Raw genomic sequence first — 19,990 nt, forward strand, 5'->3', positions numbered from 1 at the left:
TTGGCTTTTTGTGCTCCTGAGCTAAGCTGGTTTTAAGATCCTAAAATACTGCACACTGCAATCCCTGCCATCTTAGTGGATGAATGTAAAAGCAAGCCACTGTGGACGCTGAAGATCTGAAACAAAAACAGGAAGTACTGAAGAAACTGAGCAGGTCTGGCAGCATCTATGGAGAAAGAAACAGGTCCAATATGACTGGCTTTCTGGAAAAAAAAGGAGTTCCAGAGAAGAGTCATATCAGATTTAACGTTAACTATTCCTCTCTCTACAGAGGCTGCAAGACTTGCTAACTTTCCCCAGCACTTCCTTTTTTTTTAATTCAATGATAGCTGGGTATTTTGCTTGATGTTATGCCTGATTACATGCTTCGCATTGACACTGATTATTTCTCTCTGTTCCCACAGGTGATCTCATCCCTCGGCACCAGAAGGTGTTTAGTTCCAACCAGTTCTTCAGTGGAGTCAGTATTCCAGTTCCTGACATTATGGTAAAGGACCTCCTTTCTTTTTTAATTAAATGAATGACCTGCATTTCTAAAGTTGTTTTCAGTTGTTTTCAGCGGCAGGAGTCTGGGAGAAAGAGCAAGGGCAGCCTGGGAAGGTAAGCTTCCACCCAATAAATTTGGGAGTTAACTAATACCCGAGACCCTACACGCGTAGTGTCTCCCACCCTTCCACTTCCTCTAACCTAATAATAACGACTAAGTGTGGTGAGCAGGTAAGCTATTTGCATTTTTTTTTCCCTCATCTCTTTGTTTATCTTTCGGGGTGGTCACCTAGATGCGAAATCCTCTGGGAGCGGGTCAGAAGGCAAAGCCGGAGTCTGTTTGAGTATATAATGGAGTAAACTTACTGGTGCAGACAACACTGCAAAACTAAAAAAAAACTATTTAATTTTAAATAATTAACTGAGTAGAGATGGCAGGCCAGGTGATGTGTTGTAGCTGTATGATGTGGGAGCTAGCTGATCCCATTGAGAACGGCAGTGACCACATGTGCAGCAAGTGTTGGCTGCTTGAGGAGCTCCGGCTCAAAATTGATGAACTGGAATCCGAACTCCAAACACTGCGGCACATCCGGGAGGGGGAGAAATACCTGGATGCTGTGTTCCAGGAGGCAGTCACACCTAGTAGATTAACTAATGTTAATTCGATCGGCAGGCAGGGACAGCAGTGTGTGACTGCAAGTGAGGCAGGTAGAGGGACCCTGCAGACAGGAACACCGGAGCCGCAGCCCTTGACATTGTCCCACAGGTATGAGGCACTTGCTTCCTGCGTGGATGAGGAACAGGGCTGCAGGAAGGATGAGGCAACTGACCAAGGCACCATGGTCCAGGAGGCCATTCAAGAGAGGGGAGCAAAAAGACAGATTGTAGTTGTAGGGGATTCCATCATCAGGGGGATAGATAGTATCCTTTGCGAGCAGGATAGAGAATCCCGCATGGTGTGTTGCCTGCCCGGAGCCAGGGTGCGAGACATCTCTGACCAGCTTGAGAGGATACTAGAGAGGGAGGGGGAGGATCCAGTTGTTGTGGTCCACGTAGGTACCAACAACATAGGCAGGACTAGGAAAAAAGACCTGTTTCGGGATTATGAAAAGCCAGGAACAAAACTTAAAAAACAGGTCTTCAAGGTCATAATCTCTGGATTGCTGCCCAAGCCACATGCAAATTGGTATAGGGAGGCGAGGATCAGGATCAGTGGCTAAAAGAGTTGTGTGGGAAAGAGGGTTTCCTTTTCCTGGGCACTGGCATCAATTCTGGGACAGGAGGGATCTATACCGCTGGGATGGACTCCACCTGAACAGGGCCGGGTCCGGTGTTCTGGCAAAAAGGGTAAATAGGTTAACAGGACTTTAAACTAGTAAGTAGGGGGGAAGGGAGAAGTGAGCATAGAGGGACAATAACAATTAATGTAAGGCAAAGCAGCAGGTTAGCAGGTGACGAGGAAGCTTCAACTCCATTGAAAATTAGGAACAAAGTTAAAGGGAAGGAGAACTCAAGAACTGTTAGTAATGGAGGTAATAGGACCCAAAAAGAAGGTGCAAAAACTGGCATAAGGGCACTTTATCTGAATGCTCAGAGCATTCGAAACAAGGTGGATGAGTTGACGGTGCAAATCTGGCCAATGGGTGTGATTTAGTGGTCATTACAGAGACATGGTTACAGGATGGTCATGACTGGGAGTTATAAATCCAGGGGTATCAAACTGTTCGGAAGGACAGACAGGAAGGTAAGGGAGGTGGTGTTGCTCTGATTTTTAAGAATGATATCAGGACGGTAGTTAGAGATGATATAGGTTCTACTGAACAAAACGTTGAATCCATTTGGGTGGAAATTAGGAATAGCAGGGAGAAGAAGTCACTGACAGGTGTGGTCTATAGGCCACCAAATAATGACATCGTGGTGGGGCGGGCAATAAACATAGAAATAGCTAATGCATGTAAAAATGGTACAGCAATTATCATGGGGGATTTTAATCTACATATCGATTGGTCAAACCAGGTCGGTCATGGCAGCCTTGAGGAGGGGTTCACAGAATGCATCCGTGATAATTTCCTTGAACAATATGTAATGGAACCTACGAGGGAGCAAGCTATCCTAGATCTAGTCCTGTGTAATGAGACAGGAATAATTAATGATCTCACAGTTAGGGATTCTCTCGGAAGGAGCGATCACAGTATGGTTGAATTTAACATACAGATGGAGCACGAGAAGGTTAAATCCAGTACCTATGTCCTGTGCTTAAACAAAGGAGACTAGGAAGGAATGAGGGAGGAGTTAGCTAAGGTAAAATGGGAGCAAAAACTTTATGGTGGGTCAATTGAGGAACAGTGGAGGACTTTCAAAACAATTTTTCACAGTGCTCAGCAGAAGTATATTCCACTGAAAAGGAAGAACTGTAGGAAAAGAGAGAGCCAGCCATGGATGTCTAAGGAAATAAAGGAAAGTATCAAATTGAAAAAAGAACACATACAAAAAAGCAAAGAGTAGTGGGAAACTAGTAGACTGGGAAATCTTTAAAGGCCAACAGAAAGCCACAAAAAAAGTTATAAAGAAAAGTAAGATAGATTATGAGAGTAAACTAGCTCAGAATAAAAAAACAGGCAGCAAAAGTTTCTATAAATATGGAAATCGTAAAAGAGTGGCGAAGGTAAACATTGGTCCTTGAGAGGATGAGAAGGCCAATTTAATAACTGGGAATGAGGAAATAGCCGAGACATTAAACAGTTATTTCGTGTCAGTCTTCACTGTGGAAGACACAAGTAACGTGCCGTAAACTAATGGCAAGAAGGTTATAGCAGGTGAGGACCTAGAAGCTATCATCATCATTAAGGAGGCATTGCTGGGCAAGCTAATGGGGCTAAAGGTAGACAAGTCTCCTGGCCCTGATGAAATGCATCCCAGGGTACTAAAAGAGGTGATGGGGGAAATAGCAAATGCACTAGTAATTATTTACCAAAATTCACTGGACTCTGGGGTGGTTCCCGCAGATTGGAAAACAGCCAATGTGACGCCACTGTTTAAAAAAAGGAAGTAGACAAAAAGCAGGTAACTATAGGCCAGTTAGCTTAACTTCGGTAGTGGGGAAAATGCTTGAATCTATCATTAAGGAAGAAATAGCAAGACATCTGGATATAAATTGTCCCAATTGGGAACACCCAGCATGGGTTCATGAAGGGTAGGTCATGTTTAACTAATTTGGTGGGATTCTTTTGTGGACATTACTTGCATGGTGGACAATGGGGAACCTGTGGATGTGGTGTATCTGGATTTCCAGAAGGCATTTGACAGGGTGCCACACCAAAGGCTGCTACATAAGATAAAGTTGCACGGTATTGCAAGTAATGTATTGGCATGGATAGAGGATTGGTTGACCAGTAGAAAGCAAAGAATAGGCGTAAATGGGTGTCTTTCTGGTTGGCAGTCAGTGGCTAGTGGTCTGCCTCAGGGATCAGTGTTGGGACCGCAATTGTTTACAATTTACATAGATGATTTGGAGTTGGGGACTAAGTGTGGTATATCAAAATTTGCAGATGACACTAAGATGAGTGGTAGAGCAAAGTGCACAGAAGACACTGAAAGTCTGCAGAGGGACATAGATAGTCTGAGTGAGTGGGCAAAGGTCTGGCAGATGGAGTACAATGTTGATAAATGTGAGGTCATCCATTTTGGTAGGAATAACAGCAAAATGGACTATGTTTTAAATGGTGAAAAATTGCAGCACGTTGCTGTGCAGAGACACTTGGGTTTCCTTGTGCATGAATCGCTAAAAATAGCATTGCAGGTGCAGCAGGTAATTAAAAAGGCAAATGGAATTTTGTCTGCCATTGCTAGACGGATGGAGTTTAAAAACAGGGAGGCTATGCTGCAGCTGTATAGGGTCCTGGTGAGGCCACATCTGGAGTACTGTGTGTAGTTTTGGTCTCCTTACTTGAGAAGAGATATACTAGCACTGGAGGGGGTGCAGAGGAGATTCACTCGGTTGATTCCAGAGTTGAGAGGGTTGGATTATGAGGAGAGACTGAGTAGACTGGGATTATACTCATTGGAATTCAGAAGAATGAGGGGAGATCTTCTAGAAACATAAGATTATGAAGGGAATAGATAAGGTGGAGGCAGGGAGGTTGTTTCCGCTAGCAGGTGAAACTAGGACTAGAGGGCATCACCTCAAAATAAAGGGAAGCAGATGTAGGACTGAGGTCAGGAGGAACTTCTTCACCCAAAGGGTTGTGAATCTGTGGAATTCCCTGCCCAGTGAAGCGGTTGAAGCTACCTCACTGAATGTTTTTAAGGCAAGGCTAGATAAATTTTTGAACAGTAAAGGAATTAAGGGTTATGGTGAGTGGGCGGGTAAATGGAGCTGAGTCTCAAAAAGATCAGCCATGATCTTATTAAATGGCGGGGCAGGCTCGAGGGGCCAGATGGCCTACTCTTGCTCCTCTTTCTAATGTTCTTATGTGTCTCTAACAGCCTTGGGATGTCCCAAACCACTTTTAAAGCCAATGAGATACTTCTAAAATGTAGTCACTGTCATAAGAAATATGGTAGCCAATTTGCACACAGGCACTCTCACAGACAGTGAAGAACATTTACAAGATAATCGATTTTAGTGATCTTTCTTTAGAGAGATTATGGCCAGCTCTTCTCTCCTTTGAAATAGTGCTTTGTGGAGCCTTGTGATCTTTCATACAGTCCCTTTAACTTATCATCTGAAAAACAGTGAATGGAATTTGAATCCCTTTCTCTCTCTCTCTCTCTCTCTCACACACACTCTCTTCCCCAAAGGTTCATATGAGTTTGACAGCAGGAAGATTATTCTCTCAGGTGGGAGAGTAATGATTGGAAATCCTATTGCCTTCCTGTCTTACCTACAATTAAGTCCATGGCAAGAAGATTTGTAGATGGTATGACCACCCTGCCACCAACTGAGGCCCTCAAGTAGGCATTTAATGCCCATTCAAAGTCATTATTTCATTGTCATTGGCAGCCATCTACCAAACAGGTTAATATATCATGCTTGAAGCTGAAAAAGCAAATCCTCTTGGGGTTGTCTGTGGGCTTCTGGAAAGAGGGTGCTCCCATTTAAAGGCACTCAGTGCCTGATCAAAGGACTTTGTGTTGGATGTGGGAGAGCATGCTGAAACACCATCACCCCCAACTTCAACACTCCCTCTCTTAGGTATCCAATAAAAAAGAAAAAAAACGTTCCTTTCCTCCCTCCACACAACATCCTTCCAATCATCACTCAACTATGCCTGGGTCCCTCAGTTATTCCAGACCTTGGGTGAATAAATTACCAGGTAGCCATTGCCTCCTTGCTAGTGCTTCAGAGCTGCTGGTCACTGATCGCAAGTAGTTTTCAGCAGGCAAGACCTCTCTTTCCTATGTCCTTGATCAGAGGGAAGGTCCACTGCTCTGAGCTTAAGTGCCTGATTCACATTTAGTTTGTCAGGTCTTCCAAAAAGTGGCGAAATGGGACTCTCACCAGCTCTGCAGCAGTCATTTTCAATGAATACTGCCAGCGTCCCTGATAGTGCTGTAGGATTGCTGCACTACACACGAATGTTGTCCTGGACTGCATCTGAGCAGGATTTGAAACCACAGCCATCCGCGTCAGGGGTGAGAGTATTGCCCACTAAGCCACAGCTTGTAACCAAAGGCAAATTCACAAACTGGTGCTCATCCACTTGGATGCCTCAGTATTGTACAAATAGGCTACATTCCGACCAGTGGTTCCAGCTGAGAGTTAACCAATCTCAACAGCTGAGACACTTAGAATACTATGGAACTGAAGGAGACCATTCAGCCTATTACGCCTGCATCACACCTCTGACAAGCATTCTGACAGTGCCATTCACATGCCTTTTCCCCATACCCTTGCACATTATTTGAATAAAAACAATCATCTAATACCCTCTTGAATGCCTCAATTGACTCAATCTTCGCCATGCTTAGTTCCGCGTAGTATATTCCACACCTGAAGGTCCTTTAAAGTGGTTTTTTTTTTTTTTTAGTAATTCTTGCTTCCATTCCTCTATTAGTTATTTTCTCCCGACATGAGGGAGATGTCTTAAACACCAGCTCGGCTTCACAATGAGATTGAAGGCTCATGCCATACTAAAGGGTGTGAACTGAGGCAGTGAGTACTGGCGAACCAATCAACTGGAGAGAGCTTCACTGTTACAACAGGTTCTGCTCTCATCTGGATTGCTTGTATCTCCATAAGGTGGATAGTGACTAGGAGCCAGAATCCTGACTAATTATTCTCACTTTGGTTAACCCTACTGCCTTCCCAAACTTGGCATTCCTGGCTTGGTGGAGAGGAGGCCAACTGTAAGAATCTACGTGCCTCTGCAGCTGAGATAGACAAACTTGTGACTGGAACCATTGGTTGGTAGATAGCCTTTTGGTACAACACTGAGGCATCCTAGTACTTTCATAGAGGGTGGTTGGTGGGGAGAGAAAGGAAGGGGCAAGTGGGGGGAGGAAAGGGGGGGCGGTGTGGGTAGCGTAGATTACATTTGGAAATGGTGCTCGGATTCCTGCCAGAGTGCAATGAGGATCAGTCAGAGCACTAACTTTGCTGTTTGTTTGTGTTGCCCCACCCAGGAACCATTGGAAGTGAAGTTTCCACACATATCTGCTCAGGCACTTCACTTAATGAAGGTGAGTGAACAGTACCAGCTGCCCATAAGCTTTTGCAATGTGAAACATTCTAAATATCACTGCACTGGGAAGGATATACAGAACACATCCTGAGCACCTCCAAGTTGACCAATGTTAATTAGGGCTGTGGAATTATCAAAAGCACACCGACTGCTGTTCCATATGGTACTACTTGCTTACATTTAAGCCATTAATGTACTAGAAACGTTAACCCTGTCTATCTAACTGTATTGTGAACACCGTACCACTTATGGCAACATTTCAATATATGATATAATCAAATTTTGTTCTAATTGTATGTATAGTCTCACTTCTGACTTCTAATTCCCAAAAACCTGTACATCTATACAGCACAAGTCAGGAGTGTCATGGAATTGCCTGCACTTGGAGCCACACTCATCTAAGCAAGCAACTCCAGTCACTCCCCAATCTGATTATCTATATTCATGCATTCTCATACTTGCACTCTCACCCTAATTTAGATTTCATCAAAAAACTTCTTATTCTCTATTTTAGTGCTCTCTGCCTCTCCTTTTGTGCACCCTGGTATAACTTTTCAATATTCTCTCTTGGTTCCCACACCACTAATGAGTGGTTTAAACCCTCCACAATAGCAACAGTGAAACTCCCTGCAAGGAACATAGTCCCAACTCTCTTAACTGTAACCCATCAAGCCAGTACAGGTGATACCACCCCCAAAGTCGGTCCCAGTGTGCCAAGAATCTAAAGCCCTCCCTTCTGCACTATCTTTTTAACCATGCATTGATCAGTTTTATCTTCCTTTTTTGTACACAATTGCACATGAAACTGGCAGCAATCCGGAGATTACTACTTTAGAGGTCCTGCTTGCTAACTTTCTACTTAGCTTCTTAAAGTTTGATTTCATGACAACATCCCCGTTCCTACCTATATCATTAGTAGCAATGTAGACCATGACTACTGACTGATCTGAGGGAGGGCAAACAATGTCCTGTAACCACTCTGACATTTTAACCGTAGCACCAGGTATGCCATAAAGCACCTCGAATTCACATTGACAACTGCAGAAATGCCTACATGTTCCCTAAAAACTGAAAAAAATCAGTCCTTGCCTTCCATGCTTCTTACTCCCCTCCTGTACTGCTGGGCCAGCTGCACTCCTTCAAGAGTCTGTCACCCTTAAAAACCAAAAGAACTGTAAATCAGAAACAAGATCAGAAGTTGCTAGAAAAGCTCAGCTGGTCTGGCAGCATCTGTGAAGAGAAATCAGAGTTAACATTTTGGGTCCGGTGACCCGTCCTCATAACTGATGGTAGCTAGGAAAATGCTGGTTTGTGTGCAGAAGATAGGGTGGGGGGGAGGGGGTAAGGAGTAAACAATAGATGGAGACAGAGCCCAAAGAGAGAGAAGAACACTTCAACAGACAAAGGAGTGGATAACGATCTGGCTAGGAGAGTGAATAGCTGATAATAGAGACTGTTAGTGGCTAACAATAGTAGTGTATAATGGCAGACTGTGAGATAACAAGGCCTGGCATGTGTAGTTGAGGGATAGGCCATGGAAGAGTTCAGGCCCTAAATTATTGAACTTAATATTGAGTCCAGAGGGCTGCAGGGTCCCCAAGCTGAAAATGAGGTATTGTTCTTCCAGCTTGCATTTGGCTCAGCTGGACCACTGCAGCAAGCCTGAGACAGATGTAGGCCAGGGAACAGGGCGTTGTGTTGAAGTGGCAGGCAGCTGGAAGCTCAGGGTAATTTTTGCGGACAGAATGTAGGTGTTCTGCGAAGTGGTCACCCAGTCTACGCTTCGTTTCCCGAATGTAGAGGATACCACACTGTGAGCAGCGAATACAGTAGGCTAGATTGTGAGAAGTGCATGTAAAGTGCTGCTTCACCCGGAAAGTATGTTTGGGCCCTTGGATACTGAAGAGGGAGGAGGGAAATGGACAGGTGTTAAACCTTCGGCGATTGCAGGTGAAGGTGCCATGGAACTGTGGGGGGTGCTGGGAGTGGAGGGAGAATGGACCAGGGTGTCTTTGGAGGGAACAGTCTCTGCAGAAGGCGGACAATGGAGGGGAGGGGAATATGTGTCTGACGGTGGCATCTTGCAGGAGGTGGCAGAAATGGCAGCTGATGGTCTTCTGGACGTGGATGCTGGTTGGATGGTAGTTAAAGACAAGGGGAACCCTATCACTGTTGCAGGAGTGAAGAGGGTGGGTGAGGGCAGAAGTGCAGGAGATGGGTCGGACGCGGTTGAGAGCCCTATCGACAACAGTGCTGGGGAACATTCCTTACCCGCCCCCGGCCCCCTTCTGCATATTAAACCGACATTTTCCTAGCTACTCTCAGTTCTGCAGAAGGGTCACCAGACCTGAAACGTTAACTCTTAATTTCTCTTCACAGATGCTGCCAGACCTGCTGAGCTTTTACAGAAAATCAGTTAGTGAGCAGGACCTCTTAGTCTCCTGCCCTACCTCCCTGTTTCTCTTGGACTGCCTGGCAGTCACCCATTCCCTCTCTGCCTGCTTGCCCCTAACTTGCAGTGTGACCGCACCTTTGAATGTACTACCCATGTTGGTCTTTGCCTCATGGACACCCCTCTGAGATTCTAGATACTGCTACAGCTTATACAGATAGTCACATGTCCTGCACAGAGACTGGTCTAGTCATGATTAGTGGTTATCTCACTCATTCACAGGTCCAGGTGGATGTGCCTTGATCTCTGCTAAATTCTGTAAAACAAAAAAATGCTTCTGTTGAAGAATTAATAAGGGCTTGTTGTTAAAATCTGTTACCTCTATGTTTATCTCAGGGCTGTCTGATGATGAATCCCTCAGACAGGCTGACATGTGAACAGTTGCTGCAGCACCCACACTTCGACAGCTGCCGTGAGGAGATGGACAAAGATGCTGAGAAGCTAAACAGGAAGCATGAGAAGATGCCACGCAGGCGCCCACCTGGCGTAAGGGCATAGAATGTTTCAATCCAGTATAACTGGCTAGCCATTTTATTCATCAAGGAACTGTAAGCCACAAGTGGATGAGGTGGATAATGCACGAGGGATTATAATCTTGTCAAATGCATCACATTTCTCAATCAGTTTCATATGCCCATGAGGACATTTTTAAAAAGGAGCAGGAATAGGCCATGCCACCATTCAAGCTTGCTCCACCATTCAGCAAGATGGTTGATCAGATTTTGTCCTCCACTCCCTTTCCTGCTTGCTCCCTAAATCCCTTCATTCCACTATAATTCAATAATTTGTTTGTATCAACCTGAATATATTCAGTGACTCCATTCCTATTGCTATCTGGTGTAGATGATTCCGAAGATTCAAAACCCTCAGAAGAAATTTCTCCTCATCACCATCTCAACTGGGAGACTGCCTATTCTGGAACACATCCCCTAGTTCTAAAATCCCAGAAGAAGGAACTATCTGTGAGAATTTACCCTGTGCAAGCCCTCTCATTAATTTATGATTTAAAAAGAGTACCTTGCGTGCTTCTAAATCCCAGTGAGTATAGGTCCTTTCCTCGTTAATTATCCCAAGAATCAACCTGGTAAACCTTCTCTGAACTGCCTCTACAATATATGTATATCCATCATGATCTAGAAAAACCAAAACCACAGTACATCTAGGTGTGGTCTTGCCACCACCCTGTACAGTTGTAGCAAACCTTTCCTATTTTTATACTCTATCAGCTGTGCAATATAGGTCAACATTACATTTGTCTTCCCAATTACAAGCTGTACCTGACTGTCAACCTTGTTTAAGGTACAAGGACATCCAGTCCTCTTGTTACCACAATTTTCCACTATATCTTAATTTAAATAACATTCTGCTTTTCTATTTTTGCTATTAAAGTAAATAGTTTGAGTTTCCCACATTTTAACTCAAACTTAAATTTTCTTTATTGACTCAAACTATCTGAATGCTTTTACAGAATCTTTGTGCGCTTCATAGAACTTACTTGCCAATCTGTCTTTGGGTCATCAGCACATTTGGCTACACCTCCCTATGTCCATTTATCTAAGACGTGAACATAAATAGTAAATAGTTCAGCCCCTAGCAATGATTCCATCGGCATCTCATTAGTGGAAGTTTGCCAATCTGCAATTTACCTATTTATCCAGAATCATAGTCCTAGAAGTCCACAGCACAGAAAAAGGCCTTTGCGTCTGCACTGGTCAAAAACAAGCACCCAACTATTCCAATCCCATTTTCCAGCACATGGCCCATAACCTTGTATGCCTAGGTGTCGTAAGTGGACATCTAAATACTACTTCAATGTGATGAAGGTTTCTGCCTATGCCACCCTTAGAGGTAGTGAGGTCCAAATTGCTGGCACCCTCTGGGTGAAAAAAATTTCCCCCACAGCTCCTCTGAACCTTCCAGCCACTTACCTTAAATCTACGCCCCCTGGTCATTGATCCCTCCATCAAGGGGAAAAGTCTCTTCCTGTCTATGCCTCTCAATATTTATACATGTCAGTCTTTCCCCCCTCAGTCTCCTGAGAAAAAGAAAAGAACCTCAGTCTATCTAATTTCTCTTTATAACTGACACTCTCCAGTCCAGGAAATATCCTGTAAATCTTCTGCAACCTCTCCAGCACAAACACATTTCTGGTAAAATGTGGATCCTAGAACTGCACATAATACTGTAGCTGTGGCCTATCCAACTTTTTGGACAGTTTCAGCATAACGTCCCTGCACTTAAACTCTGTCATGGCTATTAAAGGAAAGTATCCATATGGCTCCTTTGGTTCCAGCTAGCAAATCCTCTATCTATGGTCATATATTATAACAAACACCATAAGCTCTTGTGTTGTACAATATTGTTATTGAATGCAACTTCCTGGAGCTAAATGACTGCTTCATTTTTCTGAATTTAAGGTGATTAGTCCTTCACTTAGTCTGCAAAATGAACACTCTAATGTATTTCAAGTCGAGGGGGCACATTTTAAGGTGAGAGGAGAAAGATTTAAAAAAGACATAATGGGCATTTTGTGTTTTTACACAAAGGATAGTTCGCATGTGAAATAAACTTCCTAAGGAAGTGGTGGATGTGGGTACAATTATAATGCATTTAAAAGACATTTGGATAAGTACATGAATGGGAAAGGTTTGGAGGGATATGGGCCAGAAGCAGGCAGGTGGGACTAGTTTAGTTTGGGATTATGTTTGGCATGGACTGATTGGGCCAAAGGGTCCATTTCCGTGCTGAATGACAATGACAATGACATTGTTGAGCATTGTCTGTATCCCTCCAAATCCATATTGAAGCCGAAGAAGTGAAGGTTGTCTACTCGGGATTCCTGGCTTCTCCTGTTTAGCAAAGGCAATTCTTACCATGCTAGCTCAAAACCTGCAATTAGACAGATGGGGTTTCTCACAATGAAGATTTTATTAACATCCTACATTTCTAGTTTCTTGATCCAAAGGATATCTGCTCATGGATCCTGCTCAGGAAGATTACAGAAACCTTTTATATTGCATTATGTCAAATGCCTTTTGGAAATCAACACATTACGTCTATTGATTCTCTTTTAGCATCCATTTTGTAACATCCTCAAATGCCCTCAATTAGATTTATTTATTTGTCATATGTACTAAGTAAAGGAATGCATAAGTACAGCAAAAAGTGCACAAAGTTGCCATTTGCTGGGGCCCACTTGGTTACAAAAACCAAAATTAAAAGATTTAACAAAACCAAAAGGCAAGCAAAAAAAAGTAAAGTCCAGATCTCGGGTCCCAAGTCCCATCTCCACAATGGCGCTCCAATCGCTAGGCCACCATCGCTGCCTCACTGGCCTGTGCTCGCCGCTGACCGCTGCTGCCTCACTGGTCCACTCTTGCCGCTGACATCGTTCCATCCCACGTTCAATCCGCCATCGCTACAGGACACAGCCTGCACATTCAGCTCCCACCATGCAGTTCCTGATCATGACAAACGTGTCAAACTCTACTTCCCTTCCACAAAACCATGCTGCCCCTTTAATTATACTGTATATTATATTATTTCCTAAATGTCCTGGTACTCTTTCCTTAAAAGTGAAAGCCAGTATATTTCCAATAACAGATGTTAGGCTAACTAAGTAATCTACTTTCACTAATGCTGTTTGAGGGATCTACATCAAGCCAGGATAATAGTGCTTTGAGATCTCTGATTTAGAGAGATTGCAACACAGGTCACTTGCCCTGAGTACACTTTGACTCTTCTATCCCAGGAGTAGTCCTAATTTTATAACGTCCTTGTCAGTGGCTGCTACCCCTCTGGCCCAAAGTTTGACTTTCAAAAGGCAAGGTGAGAAGAATCAGAATTTGCATAGAGATTGTATGTGAAGACAAGACATTGAGCCCTTCACTACAAGAAAATGCCTGTTCACATATCTCTCTCTTTAAACACTGTCTATTTGATTCCTAAATTGTGGCACAGACTCTCCTTTAACTGCTAACTTGAAGCAGATAGCACAGCTTTAAAACAGTACTTTTTAAAAAACGAAAGCTGTCTGCTCTCTGAACTAAATCTTTTCATTTAATCTTGTCTTCACGTCATCCCAGGTTCAGTGGCTAGCACTCTTGCCTCTGAGTCACAAAGTTGTGATATGGGCTGAAGTGCTACTCCAGGAATTGATCAAAAATGTCAAGTCTAACTGCAGCAAAGGAGGAGTGTTGCACTGTTGTAGGTATTGTCTTTCAAATGAAATGTTAAACTGACACCTCATCTGCCCTTTCAAATGGGCAGAAAAGATTCCATGGCCCTATTTCAAAGAAGAATCATGCTTGACAAATATATTGGAATTTTTTGAGGATGCAAATAGTAGAGTTGCTAAGGGGGAGCCAGTGAATGTTATTTACTTGGACTTTCATAAGGCTTTTGATAAGGTCCCATGTAAGAGCATACATGGGGTAGCACGGTGGCTCAGTGGTTAGCACTGCTAACTCACAAAGCCAGGGACTTGGGTTTGATTCCAGCCTTGAGCAACTGTCTGTGTGGAGTTTGCACATTCTCCCAGTGTCTGCGTGGGTTTCCACTGGGTGCTCCGATATTTTTTTTTCCCCACAATCCAAAGATGTGCAGACTCGGTGGATAGGCTATGCTAAATTATCCGTAGTATCTAGGGATATGCAGACTAGGTGGATTAGCCATGGTAAATACAAGGTTATGGTGAATAGGGTAGGGGCTGGGTTTGGATGGGATGGTCTTTGGAAGATTGGTGAAGACTTGATGAGCCAATCAGCCTCTTTCCGTGCTAGAGGTTCTATGATTCTGTGAAGAGGTTAGCATGCAAAGTTAATGCATGTGAGACTGAAGATAGGATACTGACATCAATACAGAGAACTGGTTGGCAGACAGGAAAGAGTGGCAGCCAATGGCTAGTGGGGTACCACAGATCAGTTCTTAGACCCCAACTTTCACAGTATATGTAATATCTAATTTTGCAGACAACAAAAGATGGGTGTGAGGAAGATGCAGCAATACCTTAGTGCGATTTGGACAAATTGACTGAGTGGGCAAATGCAAAGCAGATGAAATATAATGTGGATATACATGAGGTTATTCACTTTGGTAGCAAAAGCAGGAAGGTAGATTATCTGAATGATGATGGATTGGGAAAAGGGGAAGTGCAATGAGACTAGGGTGCCCTTGAACACCAGTTGCTAAAAGTAAGCATGCAGGTGCAGCAGGCGATTAAGAAGGCAAATAGTACGTTGGCCTTCATAGCAAGAGGATTCAAGTGGAGGAGCAAGAATGTCTTGTTACAATTATACAGCACTTTGGTGAGACTACACCTGGAGTATTGTGTGCAATTTTGCTTTCCTTATGGCTATGGACGGAGTAAAACAAAGGTTTACCAAACTGATTCCTGGGATAGCAGGACTGATATATGAAGAGGAACTAAATCAGATAGAACTATATTCCCTTGAATTTAAAAGAATGAAGGAAGATCTCATTGAAACGCATAAAATTCTAATAGGACTAGACAGGTTAAATACAAGAGGAACGTTTCCGATGATCAGGGAGTCCAGAACCAAGGGGTCATAGTCTGAGAATATACAGTAGGCCATTTAGGACTGAGAGGAGGAAAAATTTCTTCACCCAGAGAGTGGTGAGCCACAGAAAGCAGTTGAGATCAAAACAGTGAACATTTCAAGGAATTAGCTATAGTCCTTAGGGCCACTGGGATCAAAGGGAATGGGGAGAAAGCGGGAACAGAGTTCTGAGTTAGGTGAATAAGCCGTGATCATATTGAATGGAGGAGCAGACTCAAAAGGCTGAATAGCCTACTCCTGCAGCTATTTTCTATGTTTCTTAGAACAGGGGATTTATCCTCTGTATTCTGACTAAAATTTACCACACAATCAACATTAGGCATTATCATTGCTGTTTGTGGGAGCCTGCTGCAGTTAATTGTAAGCATGTTTCCTACATTACAACGGTGAATACACTTGAAAAGTAATTTACGGCCATCGAGGGCTTTGAGACACCTACTAGTTGTATAAGGGCAAAGGGCTATTCAAATGCAAGTCTTTATTTGTTTCTCCAAGAGTCAATCACAGGAAATGATCTGTCTTTTATATAATGTTCATTCGTTCATAATTTCTCCATGCCTTTATCAAATAATCCCTTAATCTTTGTTCCAACTAAAAGAAACCTATAATTTGTCTCTTTTCCTGAAATTCATCATCCTAATGTATCTATGTAACCTCCATTTTGCCTTAACACAAGTCCCAAACTGCACACAGTACTTCAACTGTGGTCTTGAAGGGTTTATATAGATTCACCATTAAATCCTCTGTATCCGTGAATTCACAACTCACAAATTTGTTTCGCTGTGCCAAAAAGTAAGTAGCAACAAAATTCAACATCTGCAGACAAACACTGTAATTTTAACGGGCTCTACACTCGCAAATTTTATCATTTGAAGATTCTTAGAAACAACTCTCACACATACAGAGGAGTGACTATATATTACTTGCCATTGAAACCCTCTGAAAGTTTTGGCATTGGGCTTCTCCAATCTCGTATTCAAATTGCATGAGGAAGGAGACATGGCCTTGGTTTAATGTCAGGTCTGGCTAACAGCACCTCCAAAACTGCAGCACTTTCTCAGGTCTGATGGATTTGCTAGATTGTGTGCCAAAGTGCTCAATAAATGCACAAAGTGGTGCGGCTACTGAGTCACAATGAACAAGGAACCATTCCTGGGCTGTACTAAGTTAGTCTACTTCAGCTGAAACAATGGAAGGTGGATCTTGGTGCATTTGAGATCAGAAATGAGCTAATATTTCTGCTTTTTGTCATAATCTGCTAGAAAAATGGGACATGGCAGGAGGCTAGACTGCAATGCACCACAAAACCAGGGCTCAATTTTATTCCTTAGGCTCTTTTAAGTTTTTTTGGGGATAACATTTTAGTTGTTAGGGGTCCTTTTGTCAGGCTGTATCTCGTTCAATCAGTGAGGCAGACAATTAGTAACAGTACCTGCTGCATTTGCATTGATATACAGGGGACTTAGACTCACACAGAGGCAGTTGCATAACTCCTCAATATCTTCAATAACTGTCACTACTTCATTAAAGTTAATAGCACAGCACGCAAGGAAAACTTTAATTTCCTCAGTAACATAGGATTTACATGGGCACAAGATATTTGACATATGTTAGCAACTAATACTTTAAAAGTATATGCTTATTTATATCTATTTACCTCTTCTCTAATAAGTTCCCCCCCCCCCAATCAGATTTTCTCTGGTAAATGGAAGATTTCAGGGGAGAATTTGCCCACCACACCCATGTATTCTGAGCCCCGCTCAACACCACATAGCTTGCTCAATGGGAAGAGGCAGAATTCTGAGTGGGAGATTGTAGCTTCTCATTTGTCATTTTTTCCTGCTCTTCCAGCTCCAATACCTGCCTCAACTAACAAGCAGCAACATCTCGCCAGCGCCCGAAACCAAGAAGTACCACCGGCACAAGAACGACCATCACTTGCCCAACATCTGACTATATGGCAGCAAAAGCCAGCGAACCCAGCCAAACACCCATCTGCACTTCCACAACTTCCCCAGCAAGTGGAACTCCTGACAGAACACTTCCAAAGCCACTCTGCATTTAAAAAGGAGACGGCCATTCAATAGATAGGTGTTTAAGGAGGGGTTTTGGGCTGGACAGGGACTTGTGTACCTGTGTTCTTAATTTGGCGCCATATTTGTGCAGGAGGTCCAAGCCCTTCACATGAATGGAAGTCCCGTCAAGTAATATGACAGGCCTGTGCTGATATTGCAATGTTTGGTGCAGACTGCCTAGCAAATAATACCACCCCTGTCGGCCAGGCACTTTTAAATAAATGAAGATACTGGAGACATTACAGCCATTTGTACATTATCCTTGTTTGCAAATTATTTTTATTGGCGAGTGAATCCACAGTGGCAGTTTTCTAATTGATTGACAATTAAATATCCACTCAATGGCATGGACATTTCAGAAATTAATTCCATAGTGGCACCTACTGGCCAGAACCTACAATTGCAGTGACTTAAGAAGCAAAATTGAACAAGAAATGTTGACAGCAATTTACATTGAGAAATGTTGGCCGAAAAGTGTGACCAAAAATCAGACAGAAGGAAGTAAGCTTTTATGGACAAGTGTCTTACATTCTTACATCCTATGTATGATTTTTAGACAACCAAAACAATAGTTGTCTCCAAAAAAGTAATCATTGGGTCCTGTATTAACATATGCACATACTTGTGAGTACAGGTCATGGGAGGGGTCAATTTTCCAAAATACCCCAGGCTCATTCCATCTCTGCTGGGTTTTCATGGATGACAAGTGGTTTCAACACCCTCATTGCAGGATTTGAACTGAAACCTATTTCTCCAGCCAGAATCTAAATCTGGAGTAAGCTCCTATTACATGGCTGATTTTTCTACAAGTGACAGCTATAATGATTTGAAATATACAGTAGTTATTCATTCTATTCATGTGCACCTTTTTGTCCAACATTAAATATTGTCTCATTGAACACTGATGCAATCAATGAGATGAAACTAACCTAATCCCTAAATGGAGACCTCAAATGGTTAGAAATTAATTTCGAATCCTTAGCAGCTGGAGAAGTGATATTGAAGTGTGGGACAGGTAAGATTCTGATGGCAAATCATTGATCTTTAGGACAGCAAACAAAGATTACATTTCCCTTGCAACTGCTGGCTTTCGAGCACAGTGCTTTGAAGAATGATATTCTCTTACTTAGACTGTTTATTTGGAAGCAGAGTGCAGTGCTGGCAATAGGCACAATTGCCTAGACCTGCTGCCTAGCAACAGAACAACAAATAGGCAGCTAGATCTAGATGGTCACAAAACAATAAAAGGTCGGGTAAGACCTTTCAATCATGACTTCCCCATTAAAAAAAGAGCGTAAACCTAAACTCATCCCCATCATCATTCAACTGTTGAGTGACTCCTGGGCCATTGTCCCAACAAGGACAAAGGAAACTAAGTGGGACAGAATAGACATTGTTTGGCTGTCATTGTTTCTACTGGCTTAGATTATATGTTGTGCTCAAAATGACTGAGGATTGGTCTGGAGCCTGAGTTTCATTGTAGGTCCTGGTTTATTTAATAATGTAGTCCACAGAGATTGGAATAGCCATATAAAAGAAACAGCCTTTGTCCAGGGGATAGTTCCACACTTCATTCCTGTTAGTGCAAGTGGGAGGATGGAGCCTCACTCCCCATTCAGTACAACATTTGATTTGCTAGCCATAAGCGTATAGCCTTCTATATGATCATGCTGTGCATAAATGTATGCCATGTTTCCTACATTACAACATTTTAAATGTACTTATTTGGCTGTTGAGCACCTTAGGGCATTGAGGTTTTGAAAAATACTGTATAAATACAGTTTATAAAACATTTTATCTTTCAACAATCCTGTTCATTCAGTCTGTCTCTTTATTCAACATTAAGGGGAGTTGTTTACATCATAGGATGTTATAAACAGATGTAAGGAGGTGATAACATCTCTCAGTAACCCCTAACATTGCACCCTACCAATAGCCAGCATCTTGGTGACCAGAGACATGCCAGTAACTGTGCAAGTATCTCACATTTCAAAATTATGAAGCAATTAAGGACTCTAAATTTTTTTTTTAACAATTTCTCTCTACTCAAGTGTACACCCTGATACTGTGATAGCTCAGCTTCTCAACCAGACCACTCTGTTCACTGTTGTTTATTATTATAGTTGTCAAACCTCTAGGATCATCTTGGCACCTCCAGGGATTGCTGGACATTACCATGACAGATCTGAAAGAAACATTGTTGAAATTTTTTTTTTTAAACAGTTTACATTGAACACTTTGGGGAAAAATGGCTGTTTGACCAGGTGGAGCAGTTGGATGTGGGAGGTCATGTGATTTAAATCTCCAGGCACGCATCCAACCTGAGTTGGGAGCTCTAACACCTGTTGTATCGTCATGGAGACTCGGCATTCAGAATGCAGCAGTTTCTTTGACTTCAGACAAAAACATTAAATCCCACATTAGTAAAAATGGGATCTCTGGCACAAGAGAATGTGAGGAAGTTTCTGAATTCTGGCTGTGTAGCTTCAGGTGTTTGCATGATTCCTAAGCTGAGGGACCAGCTTACCATATTGATTTGAGGGTCGATGGCCTCGTAGTCTAAGGCAGACAACAGATGACTTTTGGGGAAGGTTATCCAATCAGACCTGCTCCCTACAGTCCTGCAGGTTTTTTTTTCCCTTTTCAGCTAAAGTACCCATATTCAATTCTGCTTTGCAAGTCACTGCTATGAGACTCCAGGTGTGTAGTCTAGTA

The 19,990-nt window shown here is 42.8% G+C and overlaps 1 protein-coding gene across 1 annotated transcript in view; it reads left to right on the forward strand.

The window, feature by feature from the left end:
• LOC109916787 (cyclin-dependent kinase-like 1) overlaps nt 1–17,517 on the forward strand; it is a 61,869-nt gene extending 44,352 nt beyond the window's left edge. Inside the window, exons 6-9 of the mRNA XM_020516538.2 lie at nt 405–487; nt 7,111–7,167; nt 9,958–10,107; nt 17,052–17,517. Coding sequence (XP_020372127.1) covers nt 405–487; nt 7,111–7,167; nt 9,958–10,107; nt 17,052–17,153 — 392 coding nt within the window. The 3' untranslated portion in view covers nt 17,154–17,517. The remainder of the gene's footprint in view (nt 1–404; nt 488–7,110; nt 7,168–9,957; nt 10,108–17,051) is intronic.
• The last annotated feature ends 2,473 nt before the right edge of the window (nt 17,518–19,990 follow it).

This window comes from Rhincodon typus, chromosome 39 (genome assembly GCF_021869965.1).
Source record: "Rhincodon typus isolate 14 chromosome 39, sRhiTyp1.1, whole genome shotgun sequence".
Lineage (NCBI taxonomy): Eukaryota > Metazoa > Chordata > Chondrichthyes > Orectolobiformes > Rhincodontidae > Rhincodon > Rhincodon typus.